This window comes from Phaseolus vulgaris, chromosome 7 (assembly GCF_051622355.1).
Source record: "Phaseolus vulgaris cultivar YP4 chromosome 7, ASM5162235v1, whole genome shotgun sequence".
Taxonomy (NCBI): Eukaryota; Viridiplantae; Streptophyta; class Magnoliopsida; order Fabales; family Fabaceae; genus Phaseolus; species Phaseolus vulgaris.
The window spans coordinates 54,778,358-54,793,686 of NC_143504.1; the positions used below are offsets into that span (position 1 = coordinate 54,778,358).

At 36.4% G+C, this 15,329-nt stretch overlaps 1 protein-coding gene across 3 annotated transcripts; it reads left to right on the top strand.

Annotated features, from left to right (window-relative positions):
• The first annotated feature begins 9,007 nt into the window (after nt 1-9,007).
• On the top strand, nt 9,008-14,242 carry LOC137830339 (glycinol 4-dimethylallyltransferase). Of its 3 annotated transcripts, none has more exons than XM_068637618.2 (13): nt 9,008-9,114; nt 9,202-9,252; nt 9,512-9,789; nt 10,396-10,479; nt 10,583-10,657; nt 11,089-11,172; nt 11,267-11,356; nt 11,757-11,858; nt 12,636-12,731; nt 12,825-12,896; nt 12,983-13,081; nt 13,484-13,588; nt 13,956-14,242. In XM_068637618.2, the coding sequence occupies exons 1-13, from the start codon at nt 9,063-9,065 to the stop codon at nt 13,995-13,997; spliced, it is 1,230 nt and encodes a 409-aa protein (XP_068493719.2). In that variant the 5' UTR covers nt 9,008-9,062; the 3' UTR covers nt 13,998-14,242. The 3 variants fall into 3 exon arrangements, with proteins under 3 accessions (XP_068493719.2, XP_090160734.1, XP_090160733.1); XM_090304607.1 differs by having other exon boundaries at nt 9,022-9,111; XM_090304608.1 differs by lacking the exon at nt 11,089-11,172.
• Nucleotides 14,243-15,329: the final 1,087 nt, after the last annotated feature.

Consider the following 15,329-nt stretch of genomic DNA (forward strand, 5'->3'; position numbering starts at 1 on the left):
GGGCCATCCCGTACGGCCTCTGAGCCAATGCTGTTGGCGGTAGGCCTGGACATAGCGGCTCACTTGCAGGCAGAGCTGACTGCCGAAGAGAATGAGGTTTTTGCCACCATCCCGACAACTAAACTGATGGTGGAAACATTAGAGTTGCAAAGTCGGGCGCTTATGGCAAGCCAGACGGTGGTTGAAGAGCTGGAGAGAGTGATGACCGTTACCATACCTCGGTTAAAGAAGGATGTGACCGAGGCCACTCAAGCCACTAAGATGTCGGCCGAGAAGGCAGAGAGGTTGAAGGTTCAGTTGGAGGAGAAGCAGACGGCCTTAAAAGCGCAAGAGGAACTCACGAAGAGTCTTGAGGCGCAACTGAAAGAAGGAGCCGACCGGGAGGAGGCATTGAAGGCGGAAGTGGCAAAGTGTCAGGACTTCATGCTTCGCATTAGCGAAGAATACTTCCAGTTAGGCATCCAACAAGTGGCTTGTCTGCACGGTGCGCCCCTGGAGGACGACCGGTATGATATTGAGAAATTGGTGGTCGATGGAAAGCTTGTGCCGACCAACCCTGGTGACATCAATGAGGAGGCTGAGGTGGAGACTCCGGGACCACAGCCGGACGCCTCGTTTGAAGAATTAATGAATATTTCATAGATAATTGTTGGACCCGGCATGTGGGCATCGTACAATGATTTTATTTTGGATGTAATTTTTTACTTGCTGATCGACCGAATTGGTATATTTTAACCTTGTGTTTGCTGTTTAGATTTTTATTTGGATGCCAGACGAGGCGTAGTTGATTTCGTTAGTAACGATGCGAACGCCGAACGAGCAATAAATAATTGCGATTTCGTTAAAGTAGTAAGTTAATTCTGATGCCGAACGAGGCATAAATAATTCAAATTACGTTAAAGTAATAATTCAGATGCCGAACGAGGCATAAATAATTCAAATTACGTTAAAGTAATAATTCAGATGCCGGACGAGGCATAAATTGAGTAATAAAAGGAATAGGAGATTTGGATTTTAATTTATAGTGCCTCGTTAAAACCTTCTCGGTCGTAAACCCTCCTTAGGGAAAAACCGACCGAGCGAGGAAAGAGTACACTTTTATTATTAAGTTCAACTGTAATAAAATTTGAGATGCGTGGCATTCCACGTTCTCGGTATGTCCTTCCCAGATAAATGTTCTAAGTAATAGGCTTCGCTGGCTGTCGTATCTGCTATGCGAAATGGTCCTTCCCAATTGCTAGAGAACTTGCCTCCTTCCTTCCGGGCGCTACTCCGCATTCGCCATACTAAGTCGCCTTTGTGGAATTGTCTCGGTTTGACCTTGGAGTTGTATCGTCTGGCCGCCCGAATTTTGCATGTTCTTCTCTGATTCTACACTTGTCCCGAGAGACTTTCCTTGTTTAGATCAAGATCAAGGGTTTGTCGGCAGAGAGAAGGTTCTCCAATCTCCACGGGAATCATAGCTTCAGTAGCATATGTCAGGCTGTACGGCGTCTCTTGTGTAGTCGTCTGCGGAGTACAGCAGTATGCCCATAGGACCTCTAAGAGTTCTTCCGTCCAGTTACCCTTGGCTGGGCCGAGACGTTTCTTGAGTTCGTTCAGGATGACTTTGTTTGCAGCTTCTACTTGTCCGTTTGTCTGCGGATGTTCGACTGAACTGGCGATGTGTTTGATGTGGAGCTTCTTGTAAAATTCAGATAACGTCCGGTCGGTGAATTGCCGACCGTTATCGGTGATGATGATCTGTGGAAGCCCGAAGCGGCAAACGATATTTTTCCATACGAAATTTTGAACATTGCGGGCGGTGATCGCAGTCAGAGGCTCGACTTCGATCCACTTTGTGAAGTAATCAATGCCGACCAGTAAGAATTTACACTGGCCTTTACCGGGGGCAAAAGGGCCAATGATGTCCATACCCCATTGGACAAACGGCCAAGGTGATAGCATAAAATGGAGTTCCTCAGGTTTTTGGTGGGATAAAGTGCCAAACTCTTGGCATTTAAGACATTTTTGGACGAAACTGGTGCAATCGCCTTGGACGGTCGGCCAGTAGTATTCGGCTCAGAATACTTTGACTGCCATTGTTCGTGCGCCAGAGTGAGTTCCGCAAATTCCTTCGTGCAACTCTCGGACGACATAGGAAGCTTGGTCAGGCGTCAAACATTTAAGGAGTGTTCGGGTATAACCTCGGCGGTAAAGGTCGTCGCCAATTAAGACAAAACGGGCGGCCTGCAACTTCATGGTTTTTTCGCCGAGAGGACTACATGTGCCGTCGAGTAAATATTGCTTGATTGGGATAATCCAAGTAGATTACGCGTCGGTCGTTAGGCATTCCTGTAGGTCGATGCTTGGGCGTGCAAGCGTAACATGGATGACCGACCTATGCATTCCTTTACACTTCGTGGTTGCTAACCGGGACAAGGCGTCCGCGCGAGTATTGTGATCGCGCCGAACGTGCTGCATAGAAATTTCAGAAAAGGTGCTCATTGACTGTTTGACTAAGTGATAGTATCGCTGTAAAAAGTTTTCTCGGACTTCATATTCGTCGTTAAGTTGACCGATGACTAGCTTGGAATCACTTTTACAAATTAACTTGGTGATTTCCAATTCTTGAGCGAGGCGTAGACCGGCTAAAATGGCTTCATATTCGGCCTGATTGTTTGAAGTTTTGAAGTCGAATTTTAGGGCTTGCTCGATGACAATCTCGCCAGGGCCTTCTAAAACGACTCCAGCGCCGCACGACTTTTCGTTGGAGGAGCCGTCCACGTATAGGATCCACGATGAGTGTTTAGTCTCGGCTGAAGAAGGAGTGAGTTCGGTTGCGAAATCAGCAAGAGCTTGCGACTTGATGGTCCCTCGTGGTTGGTACTGAATATGGAATTCGGATAGTTCTATCGTCCATCCGATCATTTGTCCGGCTAAATCTGGTTTAGTGAGAATCTTTACTATGGGGTAATTTGTCCGAACAATAATGCAATGATTTTGGAAATACATCCGCATTCGTCGGGCGGTAATAACGAGAGCCATAGCTACTTTTTCGATCGTTTGGTATCGGATTTCGACGCCATGGAGGGCGCGGCTGACGAAATAAACTAGTCGTTCTTCAAAATTAATTTCTTGCACTAAGACGGAACTGAGGGCTTCGTGTGAAACGGCGAGGTAGACTATAATGGGCTCTCGGACGTCCGGTTTCTGGATGACCAGCGAGAAAGATAGAAAATTTTTCAATTGGAGGAAAATCTCTTCGCATTCGGTCGACCACTCAAAGCGGGATGCTTTTTTCAATAGTCGAACGATGGGTCTAGTTCGTTCGGCAAGTTTGGGAACAAATCTGGATAGAGCGGTGAGTCGGCCGATAAGTCTCTGAATTTCCTGAATGGAGTTGGGACTTCTCATTTCGGAGATAGCTTTACATTTCTCGGGGTTAGCTTCGATGCCTCTATGAGTTAGCATAAAACCTAAGAACTTCCCCCCCTCGACGCCAAACGCACACTTGTCAGGATTGAGTCACATCTGGTGTTGGCGGAGGGCCTAAAAAACTTCTTTTAGGTCAGCAATATGTTGTTTGCATGAGTCGGACTTGACGACAATGTCATCGACATAGACTTCAACATTCCTGCCGATCATGTCGTGGAATACATGGTCCATTAGTCTTTGATAAGTGGCCCCGGCATTTTTGAGTCCGATGGGCAGAACTTCATAGTAGAAATTATTGGAATCAGTCATGAAGGCTGTCTTCTTTCGGTCGGCCGGGTGCATTTGGATTTGATTATAACCTGAGTAGGCGTCAAGGAAGTTGAGGATGTGATGTCCGGCCGCTCCATCAACGAGACGATCAATGGTAGGTAGAGGGTAAGAGTCTTTTGGGCATGCCTTATTGAGGTCCGTGTAATCAACGCACATTCGCCATTTCCCGTTCGCTTTCTTTCCGTAACCACGTTGGCGAGCCATGTGGTGTAATGGGCTTTCCGAATGAATCCAGCTTGTAACAATTTATCCGCTTCGTCACGTGCGGCTTGACGCCGTTCCTCGCCTAGATGTCTTTTCTTTTGAGCTATTGGCCTAGCCTCTTTATACAGTGATAATCGGTGAGTGATAACCTGTGGGTCTACGCCAGGCATATCGGCGGTCGTCCAGGCGAACAGATCGGCATTTTTAACAAGTGTTGTATCGATGGCCATTCGGTCGTCCGGTCTCAGCGAAGTGCCTATGTGCGTAGTGTGGCGATCATCGCGAAGCGGGAATGGATGCAAGTCTTCTCCTGCTTCCATACGGGGATTGTCCATACGAGGGTCGAGGTCAACAAGGGCTATCATCTGACGACGGGACATGTGCCGTCCGGAACGCCGAGTGGGGGATCGTCCTCGTTTTTGTGGGACTCGGTCGTCCGGATTGGTTGTGTAGAGTCGTCGAGTTGGCTCACTTTTCAAACTTGCGACATAACATTCTCTAGCGGTTTTTTGATCGACATGGATGGTTGCAATGTCGTTAGTGGCCGAAGGGAATTTCATGGCTAAGTGTGGGGTGGAGACAATGGCTTTTAATCTGTTGATAGACGGTCGGCCGAGCAGGATGTTGTAGGAAGTCTGGGCGTTAACCAGGAGATATCGTACGTTTATTGTTTTGTGGAGACCGTCTTCCTCACTAAAGGTTGTATATAAGTCTATATACCCCTTAGTGTCGACCCGTTCACCTGAGAACCCTACAATTTGTTCGTTATAGGGTTGAATATCTGATTCTGGGATGCGCATTTTCTTGAAAATTTCCCAGTATAATATGTCGACCGAGCTACCTTGGTCGACCGAGCTACCTTGGTCGACCAAGGTCTTGGCAATTGCGAACTTGTCAATTTCTACGGTGATTACCATAGGGTCGTCCTGGGCTGGATCTATAGCTGTGAAGTCATCGTTAGTGAAGGTGATCGGAGGTATGTGTGGACGCCTCCTTGTGGTAGCATGAGCGGACTGGATGTCCCGGAGATGTTTCTTTCGGGCGGAATTTGAGCACCCGCCACCGGCAAAGCCCCCGACTATATAATTTGCTTCGTGATTCGGTTCGCCCAAGTTAACGGGTCCAGCAATCATGTTGATGACTTCGCGGACTCGTTGGCGAGGGCGGACTTGTGCTGCGGGCGCGTGTACGCCGAACGGGGCTTTCACTGCGTTTCCGCGAAGCCTGGCTATGGTCGGTTCGGCGTTTGTAATCGTTACGATATGACCGGTCGACACCAGGAGATGGACGGTCGGTACTCCGTGGTGGGGATCTTGAATTCCTTGTCCTCTTAACGAACTGCCTCAAATGACCAGCCTGGATGAGCTCTTCGATTTTGTCCTTCAACGCCTGACATCTTTCGGTCGTGTGGCCGAAGTTTCGATGGTATTGACAATGCTTAGCGGTATCTGCATTCGGTGGCGTTTGATATTGCTTCAATATCGGAATCAAGTCTGTTTGTAGTGCTTCATCTAGGGCTCGTCCCCTCGGCACAGTTAAGGGGGTGTAACTGTTAAACCTGGGGACTCGGCCTCCTCTGTTCCGGTCGGACCTTGGAGTGGTTTGGATGGTTCGTTCGGTCTTGACTTCTCTTTCTTTGTTCGGGGTTTGGTCTTTGAGGACTCCGGATCCAACGGTTTTGAACCGTTGGTGGTAATCGATGTGTTCTTCGATTTGCATGAATTTGGTTGCTCGAGTTCGAAGGTCTTCCATGTCTTGAGGCGGCTTCTTGATGAGACTCTCAGTGAAACGGCTCGGCTGGATGGCTGAGACCAAATGGTGCAATGCAACTTCCTGCTTGAGTCCTCGGATGTGCATACATGCTTTGTTGAACCTATCTAGAAAGGTTCTGAGAGATTCACCTTTTTCTTGTTGTACCGCTAGGAGAGACATGGAGGACATGTGATGCGGTCGGCTGGTGGCATATTGAGTGGAGAATTTTACGGCTAAGATGTCAAAGTCGTCAATGTAGTTCGGAGGCAGCTCTGTAAACCAGGTAAGAGGTTCTCCCTGAAGGGACGTGGGGAAAACTTTACACCACACATTATTATCTGTGGTATACAAAGTCATTTGTGTCTTGTAGACATTTAAATGCTCGTCCGGGTCGGTCGAGCCGTCATAGAGTTTAATAGCGAGACCTCTCCATTTGTCAGGAAGTGGTGTGGTGATAATTTAGTATGTAAAAGGATGACCCCTTTTACTTGACTTTCTTTCGACTGTTTCAGCTCTGGAAGCAGGATCGGTCGGTGTAGGTATGCGAGAGGTGATTCGGTCGGCCATATGGGATTGACCTTCTCGTTCGGGATTATCGACCTGTCGTTGGAGTCGTGCATTCTGCTCTCTCAATAAGGCGATTTCTTCTTCTTGGCGGCGTCTGTCCTCTTCGTGTTGACTATGGTCTTCCATCCCCTTTTGTCGCAGTTCCTCCATCTGAGTTTGGAGGGTTTGAATCATAGTCATTTGTTCGGCCATAGCGTCGTTGTTGTTTCTTGTCGCAACCATTATAGCTTCAAAGATTGAAGATTTGCCTCGGCCCCACGGTGGGCGCCAATTGTACCTGAGTGGAGAGATGGGGCCCAGGCACGGTCGGTTGACGTGGTGTAATTGCTGACGTGTCGATCTTCTTCTCCTTCGGTCAGTCGTTCCTTCTTGCTGTCTCTTTCGGTCGGGCGGGGGAGGGTACCTGCGAAGGCACTCCGACGCTCAAGTAAGTATGAGATTCTAAGTGTGGTTTAGTAAGTCTATGAAAAACGTACCTTTCTCTGGCTTGAGCACCGTATTTATAGGATTGTCTAATGGGCTTTCTACCCCTTGGGCTCAGGGTGGTTATGGATAGGTTTTACCAATCGTGCTCCGGAATACCCGGGGAATATATCTTCTTCACACGCGTATTCCTTATTTTTCGGAGTTGTATTTTAACTACCTTAGTTTTGTCACGCGCCCTCACATTTATTATGAGTTCGGTCGGTCAGTCGGCCACGTGTGTTCATCCGGCACCTGCCGGTACAATAATAAAAATTTATACAATAAGTTTGAATTTTAAAAAATTAATGTATTTTTCCTCTTTAAAATTGTGTTAGAACTATATTGTAATTGTCAGAAATCTCACAAATATTTTTTGAATTGGACATTTCATGGATACGTGTCATACAAGTGTCATACGAGTGTTGGTGTTCGATATGAGTATCCAACACCGACACGCCATTTAAAAGGAGTGTCCGAGCTTCATAGGTAATTAGTGAGTTTCTTCTCCCCTGCAATGCAAAGAGTAATTGTATAAATACACTTAGCATAAAATCATGTAAAATATGAATTATTTGTTGAAGATTAAATATCAACTAGATATAAATATAAATAGATGTAAATTTTATTTTATAAGTTGAATAACACTTAAAATTCACCTTTATTTATATAATATTATAATGATTTAGAATTTTTTTTATAAAAAATTATTGGATTTATCATATCATTAAAACGTTATCGGATCCTCCATAAATATATAATCTTAGGAACGAGTTGATTGATATGGCTAGATAAATTTATTTTTTCGGCGTAGGAAACCATTTTATTTTCTTAAAAACAATTTGACTTACTTGTGTTATAACATTTTTTCTGTAAATTTGAATAAAGGGAAAGGTGGCAACATAATCTATGGTTGATTCAAATTGATTAAAAATTATAATATTTAACTGGTTAGGTAACTTATTTAACAACTTCATCTTCTGGTTTGTTTTATTTTAATCAATTTTAACCAAAATAGCATGTCCAAGCATTGCTCTTTGAAACAATTATATCACATCAATTTTTTTAATGAGTTGCTACCTTTTAAATAATTAGTAATTTTTTAATCCATGCAAGCATGTAAAAAAACTATAAAAAGAAACTCATTATTTTATCAATAATTTTAAAAAAATAAGTATGAAAATTGTATGCTAAAGTTTAAATTAAAACACTTAGATCACATACACCAATATTTTGAATGATTATACTCCAAAATGCAATCATTAGTCTAAGAATTGTTTTTCAAATTAACCGTGTGTCATTTTCCCTAATATTTATCTCAAGCTCATGAACGAGAAAACTTAATCTATATTGTTTACATTTAAAAATAAAGTCTAATTTAATAATTTTAATTACGCAAAATAGTAAATATATTATATTAACTTTACAGTACAGGAAAGACTAAATATATTTTGATACCCGGGTAATCTTACTTAAAAATATGTGAAAGTTATAATAAATCAAGTAAAAAAAATCATTAAATCTACATATAAAAATTAATTAATCATTATATTCACTAGATTAAATATTATTTTAAAAATTAAAAATTATTGATATCTAAAAATATTTTTATTATTAAGAAAAGTTTAGAAAATAATTTTTAAATTAATATTTAAATTAGTTATCAAAGTTTTAATTACTCATATTTTAAATTTTATTTTTTTTTAAATTATTCTAAAAAAACTAATAGAAACTAATTTAGCATGTAAAGTAGTCATTAACTAAAATATTGATAGTTAATTGTTAGATACGAATTTAAAAATTATTTTATAAATTTTTATTAATAATAGAAACTATTTTATATACTAATATTTTTTTAATTTATAAAATAGTTTCTAATTTAATTAATATAATAACTAATTATTTTAGACTCTAAAATTAATTTTTATTTAATAATTTTTTTAATTTAATTATTAAATGATTAAAAAAACTATTTCAATTTTTTTCTTTCTTCGAAACTCATAGGATCTTATTTATCATTGATGGGATCTTTCAGCTTAGAATATATATTATAGAAATCTACGCAATAGACAATCTCTTAGCAGACATTTAAAACGTTTACGTTATAATAATTCATTAAAACTTAAACCTACTAAATGTTGACTATGTGAGTGGTATATCAATTTGTATCTCCAATCGAATCTAATCTCTCCTTAAGAATAATAAAATATTATGGAGTCTTTTTGTCTATAAAATCTTCCATTCCTCTCTTCTCTTCTACATTCTAAAGGGCATCTATAAGTTCTTACTTGTTCTATAGAGTGTGTCTGTGTTCTCAGTTTCTAGTTTCCATGGATAGAGCATATGTTATATCTTCTCCTAACGTCTCATTACTCAAAAGTGGTATCTATATTCACTATGTTTTAATTTGGTTCATTTCCATTGCAAAATTATTTGGTGAGTAATATTGGAAACATGGTATAATTGTAGGTGCAAATTTTTGGGGTAGGAAACTCTCCACCAAGAGTTTTTACTATCCAAGTATGTCTCACCATTTATCCCCTACTCCTTTCATTCACCTTTATTTCTTTATTTCACTACCTTTCTCACTTTCTCACTCTTTCACATATTTTTGTTCATCAATTAGCTAAAATGTGTTAATAGAAAAATAAATTCTCAAAGTTATTATTCTCTCAATCATCATCTTGTCATGATTTAGTAGCAATGATTTCCAAATAGGAATATATCTTTTTTGTGTATGAACATTATAATACAACTTCAAACACACTTGATATGTTAGGTTGTCGAGGATCAAAAGCTTCTGAGAATAAAATAAACGTTCAAATACAATATTATCCTTTGAAGTTTCAACCATCAACTTTTAATCATCGTTACAAAAGCATTGAAGGAGGACAAAAATATGCAGAAAACAATACAAAATATGTTGTAAAAGCTGTCACGGTACCATCTTCTGAGTCAGAATCCAAATCTTCCAACTCCAAAAACACTGGGGACTCTATCAAAAATTTCTTGGCCGTTTTGTACCAATTTATTTACCCTTATGCAATGTATGGTCAAGTAAGTATAACTTTTTTATTACTCTCCTAATTAATATTCAAAAGTTATGGTAAATAGTGAATTATGTTCTATGTATTCAATACTTATTTGGTTAATATTTATGAGGCTCAGACACTCTTCTTAAATGACGTGTCCATATCAAATACATGTATTGGACACCGACACTCGAAAGACACTCATAGGACACTTATTGGTGAAGTATCTAATTCAAAAAATATTTGTTGGATTTTTGACAATTCTAGCACGATTTTAACACTTTAAAAAGTAGAAACACATTAATTTTATAAAAAATCAAACTTATTATATAAACTTTTAGTATGATTATTAAAATAAAGAACAAATCATTTTGAACTAGGCATGAAAAATATCTTTCTGTTCCAAAAAAAACCGAAACATATTTGTGCACATAAATCTTTATTATCAATTTATATAATTCATAATTATATAATATATAGATTTGTGTTCTCGTGTCCTACATTTTAAAGATTACACGAATATATGTGTCTGTGTCCGTGTTGTATCAATATTTGTGTTAATGTCTGTGCTAATAAGGTTAATATATATAATAGCTTGTTGTTTTAAATTAACTTTATTTCTATTTACTAGTTTGCTGCTACAATTTCTGCGACTCTACTTGCAGTAGAAAAACTATCAGATATATCTCCACTATTTTTTATTGGTTTGCTACAGGTGAGACTCCAAATATGTTGTTTATTTTTTTAAAATAGACAATTGAAAACGACCCTTTAATCTCAATTAATACATTTTTATGACTTTTTTTTTAATCTTTCAGGCTTTGTCACCTCACTTATTTTTGGATGTTTATGTGAATGGTGTAAATCAAGTGTTTGACCTTGAAATAGATAAGGTATGAAACTTACTATAACCTTTAAAGACTAAGTTTACACAAGAACATCACTCGCACAGTAATTTGAACAATTTATGTAGTTTTTGCTACCAAACTCCTTTTCATAATTGAAGTTTAGTAACATACTCCCACCCATCTCTTAATGGGAGTCGTCACCAAAAAATAACTATTCTTCTTATTTTAATTAATTAAGTTTATGGACATTACAGTAGTTTGGCATTTATTTTATATATAACTGAATTTTTGTTACAGTTTATTAATGTACTTCAACCAAGAAAAAAGTAAGAATATTGCAGAAGTCACTTTATAATTTCTTTTAAGAAAAGTAATCCCCTTATAATTTTGAATCTGGTTTTTATAGCTTAAAAAGCTTTTGGAGAAAGTAGATATTGATTCTTATAACTAATCTATAATTACATGTTTTATTGCAGATAAACAAACCATATCTTCCATTGGCATCTGGGAAATTATCCTTTAGAAATTGTGTCTTTATTATTGCCTCATCTCTAATTTTGGTGCCATACTGATTCATCCCTTTCTAGAATAATACTTTGTTAAGATGATGTTCAGAGAGAAAGGAGAGTTAATGTTTTTTATTCTCTTTTACAGTGTTTTGGGCTTCACTTGATGATAGGTTCTCCGGCATTGATTTCATACATTTTGTTGAACTTTATATTATGGACCGGCTATTCTGTCAATGTAAGTTCTTTTCAATTTTATTTTTTTCCCTTAAAATAAGTTTTAAGATATATAAGTATGAAATGGTCAGTGGAGGCAGTTGTTAGTATTTATGGATAAATAAGATAGGTTGACCATTTCATCATTCACTATAAGTTTCCCCCACCTTGTATATCCAAACTCAAACGTTAATTATCGAAAACTGTCATTTTAAAAAAATATATTTTTTCCAATATAAGATATTTTATGCTAAATCGTATAAAATTTTTGTAAAAAAACTCATTTACTCTTTGAAATTCATTATTCATAAATAAGCTACTAATTGAACATATATGAATATTTTCTAACAAACACACTAATAAGCAAGGCTCATTTTAATATTTATATTTATATTTGATAATACTGTTTTGAAACTCTTCAGGTGCCTTTCTTACGATGGAAGCAGTATCCTGTGGTTTCAGCATTAATCCTATTTGTTAGTTCGACATTTATATTTCCAATTACAAACTTCCTTCATATGCAGGTTCTCTCCTTTTACTAATCCTCATTTTCATACATTCTTAGTTTTGAATAAATATTAGCTTATGTGTTTAAATTTAAGGAATAATAAAAAATCTTCATCCAAGATTTTTGCTTTAATTTCATTAGATCCGCAATCAACCATTTGAATCCATCAATGAGATTGATTTAAAAGCATGAGTGAGAAAGTTGAAGAAATGATGAAGATGTTAAAAAGAAGAATTAGATTGACTCACATTTTTATATTGAAAATATCTATGTCGAAGATCTCACATCTACTAGAAATAAAGACATTTCATTAAGCGTGTGTAAATCTCACTCCATGAGCCGGTTTTATGGAGTTGAGTTAGGTTTAAAGTTCACTTCGTAATATGGTATCAGAGTCATTTTGATTCTATCCTAGTTTGTGTTTGTTGGCCTTATCAGGTCACCCGCTATCGGGCCATTATCGGACCACCCATAATATGTTATCCCACGCACGAGCTGTCACTCTTATCGTGAGAGGGTTAGGTTGGAGATCCTACATCTACTAGAGATAAGGACATTTCATTGTATATAAGTGGGTGCAAACTTTACCCCATGAACTAGTTTTATAGGATTGAGTTAGGCTTAAAGTTCTCTTTTTAATAATCTACAATATTATAACTATCTGATTTTAATAATAAAGAGCCTTATATTTACTTGAATATTTTTTTTCTCCAAATCATCCTAGGAAATGCTATGTACTATTTTTTAAAAGTGGTACAATTTTTATTTGCTAATTGATGTAACAAATGTTCAGACGTTTGTGTTCAAGAGGCCAGTTGTGTTTCCAAGATCATTGATTGTTTCCATCGTATTCATGGGTTTCTACTCTATTGGCTTAGCATTATCCAAGGTAATGTCTTTATTTTCTCAGGACATATATTTGTTTTCCAACATCAAGCTTTTGTTCCATTAATGTTAAACCTTCTACTGGATTTTTATGTAGGACATACCTGACATAGAAGGAGATAAACAACATGGCATTGATTCTTTCTCAATGCGTTTGGGCCAGGAAAAAGTATGTTTCTTATTAAATTCAATATATTTTGGCAGATATTATGCCCTCTTCTATAACACTTGACTCATTCTAAATATTTTATATAGGTATTTTGGATTTGTGTTTTCCTTTTCGAAATGGCATTTGGAATTGTCTTTTTGGCAGGAGCAACATCTTCATCTCCCTTTTGGATTAAAATAGTCACGGTAATATATCTTTATTATAAGTATATATAAGTTGAAATTTTAGGTATATTTTTTTTTCCTCAACATGGAGCTTGATTTTGATAAACAATTGTTTTATAATAATATGCTGTTTTGTTTGAGGATTTGTGTCTTATCTGTTTTATATTAAAAATAAATAGTTTTATTTTCCTTTTGAACCACTCTATACATACGAAGTTTCTTAGATCCAACAAACTACATTATGTTTAATATGGGAAAAGTTGTCTTTATTACGTAGATTATTCCAACTTGTTAATGTCAATGTGAAGTGAAAAAATTGATCTTTAAATAAGCATTATTTTAGGACAGAGCATAGTTTATTGTTTTTCAGATATCCTTAAAAATGAGACACTGTTTAAAAGTTGAATGTGTGGTATGTTTTAGAGTGTGGGAAGTTTTGCTCTTGCTTCAATTTTGTGGTACCAGACCAAATATGTAGATGTCACAAATCCAGCTTCCACTAGATCCTTCTATTCATTCAACTGGAAGGTAATTCTTTTATTTACCATTTTATACTTCAAATATCCACATTATAATTCAAAGGAAACAGTTATCTAATTAATTTTCCAACTCTTTTCGGAAACAAGGTTAGTTGATTTCTATTGTTTTCCAATTTCCAAATTAAATTCAAACCCTGATATAAATTTTTTAATTGAAATGTAAAATGATGTAATGAATCATATATTAAACTAATTTTATCTTTTAGTTAAAAACTCTATATAATTAAAGCGTAGAACAAATCAACACATGAACTATTGCCACTTTATCTATATATTATTTCGAAATTTGTGTATTAAATTATGTTATTATTCAAAGTGGAACATCATAATTTATGTGTTTTATTTTATTTTTGCAGTTGTTGATGGGAGCATACTTTCTCCTGCCTTTAACTAGATGATGGTGTCACTGAAGATTAAAACAACGTTTGCAACACATGTCACAGAATAACAGACCGTTTGCATCTAAAATTTATTTAAACAATAAAAATTTCACATATGTGTGTTCCCTAGATTTACGACGATGAGTTTTGTATCATTAAGATTTTCTCTAAGTATATCGAGCTTTATGTCTATAGACACATCTTTCATAAGTGGAATAAGAAAATAGAAGTGTGGTTATGACTCACCTTTTCAGTTTTCTTGCAATAATGAGAAGTTACTTATAGTTGACAATTAATTGAAATTATTTGGATGTTACTTACCGCTCACAATTAATTGTTATTAAAGTGAGGTTATTTACCATTAATTGTTTTTATTATTGTTGTCTCCTAGAACCACTATATATAGTGGCTTCCTCTTAGCAATGTAACACACATAACAAACAACAACTTGTTTCCTCTCTCTTTTCCTATACTTTCTATTTCTTCTCTTGGGTCTAAGTGTTTAACCCATATAGAGATAATTTGTTTTGGGGCCATTTATCTATTAGCCTGAGAGAAATTCATTGTACTCTCAATACCATTCCATTATAGTGGAAGTTTTGGCTCTTTTGCCGGTGATTTTTTACCTCTATTCAAAGGGGTTTTCCACTTAAAATTATCACGCTTTCGCATACGATATCCCTACAAAAAGCAACGTGTGTTATGATAAGATTATGTTTAATGAATCTTTTAAGAATATGAGTGACAAGTAAGTGAGTTTATTCTGAGCTACAAAGAGTAATTTTATAAATATACTCAACATAAAATTATATGTAATTCATATAAAATCGTGTAAAATATGAATTATTTATTGAAAATCTCATATTAACTAAAAATAAAAACATTTCATAATATATAAGTGTGTACAAATTTTACCTTATAAACTAAGTTAAATTATACTTAAAGTTCACATCTTTTTATATGATATTAGAGGCATTTTTAAATAAATTTTAAAATAAAAAACATTAAAGCGGGTCAAGCCGATGCTAAATTAAATAAATTTTAAAATAAATGTTTGTGTTAGAGTTCATCTAATGTTAGACACTACTAGAGTTAACTTAACCAACTCTATGGTGACACTAAATATTTTTATTTTTGATTATATTTATTTAAGTTAGTGTCAGTTAAGTCGACTAATTTATATGTTATGAATATTTGAAAATGATCAAGAATCATTAATTATTTTTAATTTAAAGATCCAAATTTAAAGATAATAAATCTCTTTATCTTTAATAATATTTAAGAATAACCATTGTTATTCTATTTTAAAATTTTCCTCTAGAATAAATAATAAAAAGGTAAATACTAAAA